At 59.4% G+C, this 1,176-nt stretch overlaps 1 protein-coding gene across 1 annotated transcript in view; it reads left to right on the forward strand.

Moving 5' to 3' along the window:
• The window catches only part of LOC103473097 (ephrin type-A receptor 7), an 83,602-nt gene that overhangs the window by 64,235 nt on the left and 18,191 nt on the right, over positions 1 to 1,176 (forward strand). Inside the window, exon 3 of the mRNA XM_017307391.1 lies at positions 272 to 396. Coding sequence (XP_017162880.1) covers positions 272 to 396 — 125 coding nt within the window. The remainder of the gene's footprint in view (positions 1 to 271; positions 397 to 1,176) is intronic.

Consider the following 1,176-nt stretch of genomic DNA (forward strand, 5'->3'; position numbering starts at 1 on the left):
GGAGCTTTGGGTTGAGGGCGGAGCTTTGGGTTGGGGGCGGAGCTTTGGGTTGAGGGCGGAGCTTTGGCGGGAGGCGGAGCTTGTGGGTTGCAGCCTGTTGCGTTGCCATAAGTAATCAGGTTGTTTGCTGTGAGCTGCGTCATTAGCATTAGCATTAGCTTTGTTCAGAACATTCTGGCTGCTGTGGCGAACCGGGCCGGGTCCGACACCAGAACCTCACAGGTACTCTGGGCCCAGCTGGCGGTTCTGATCCACTCCTCTTCCTCTGCAGCTCCGTCTCTGATCAGCGAGCTGCGAGCGGAGAAGGTCGAGGAGAAGAGCGTCACGCTGGTGTGGAGGGAACCGCCGAACCCAAACAGCAGCCGCACCGAGTACGAGGTCAAGTACTACGAGAAGGTAACCGACCCGACCAGAACCGACCCGACCAGAACCGACCAGAACTGAACCTCTGGACCCGACCAGAACCGACCCGAACTGAACCTCTGGACCCGACCAGAACCGACCCGACCAGAACCGACCCGAACTGAACCGACCCGAACTGAACCGACCCGACCAGAACCGACCAGAACCGACTCGACCAGAACCGACCCGACCAGAACCGATCCGACCAGAACCGACCCGAACTGAACCGACCCGAACTGAACCTCTGGACCCGACCAGAACCGACGCGAACTGAACCTCTGGACCCGACCAGAACCGACCCAACCAGAACCGACTCGAACTGAACCGACCCGACCAGAACCGACCCGACCAGAACCAACCCGAACTGAACCGACCCGACCAGAACCGACCCGACCAGAACCGACCCGAACTGAACCGACCCGACCAGAACCCACCCGACCAGAACCGACCCGACCAGAACCAACCCGACCAGAACCAACCTGACCAGAACCAACCCAAACTGAACCGACCCGAACTGAACCTCTGGACGCGACCAGAACCGACCCGACCAGAACCGACCCAACCAGAACCGACCCGAACTGAACCTCTGGACCAGACCAGAACCGACCAGAACCGACCCGACCAGAACCGACCCGACCAGAACCGACCAGAACCAAACCTCTGGATTAAAAAATGCAAAAAAATCTGTTCTGTCCCTCCATCATGTCCTCATGCTGCCCCCTGTCCCTCCATCATGTCCTCATGATGTCCCCTGTCCCTCCATCATGTCCTCAT

This window comes from Poecilia reticulata, linkage group LG11, assembly GCF_000633615.1.
Source record: "Poecilia reticulata strain Guanapo linkage group LG11, Guppy_female_1.0+MT, whole genome shotgun sequence".
NCBI classification, from domain to species: domain Eukaryota; kingdom Metazoa; phylum Chordata; class Actinopteri; order Cyprinodontiformes; family Poeciliidae; genus Poecilia; species Poecilia reticulata.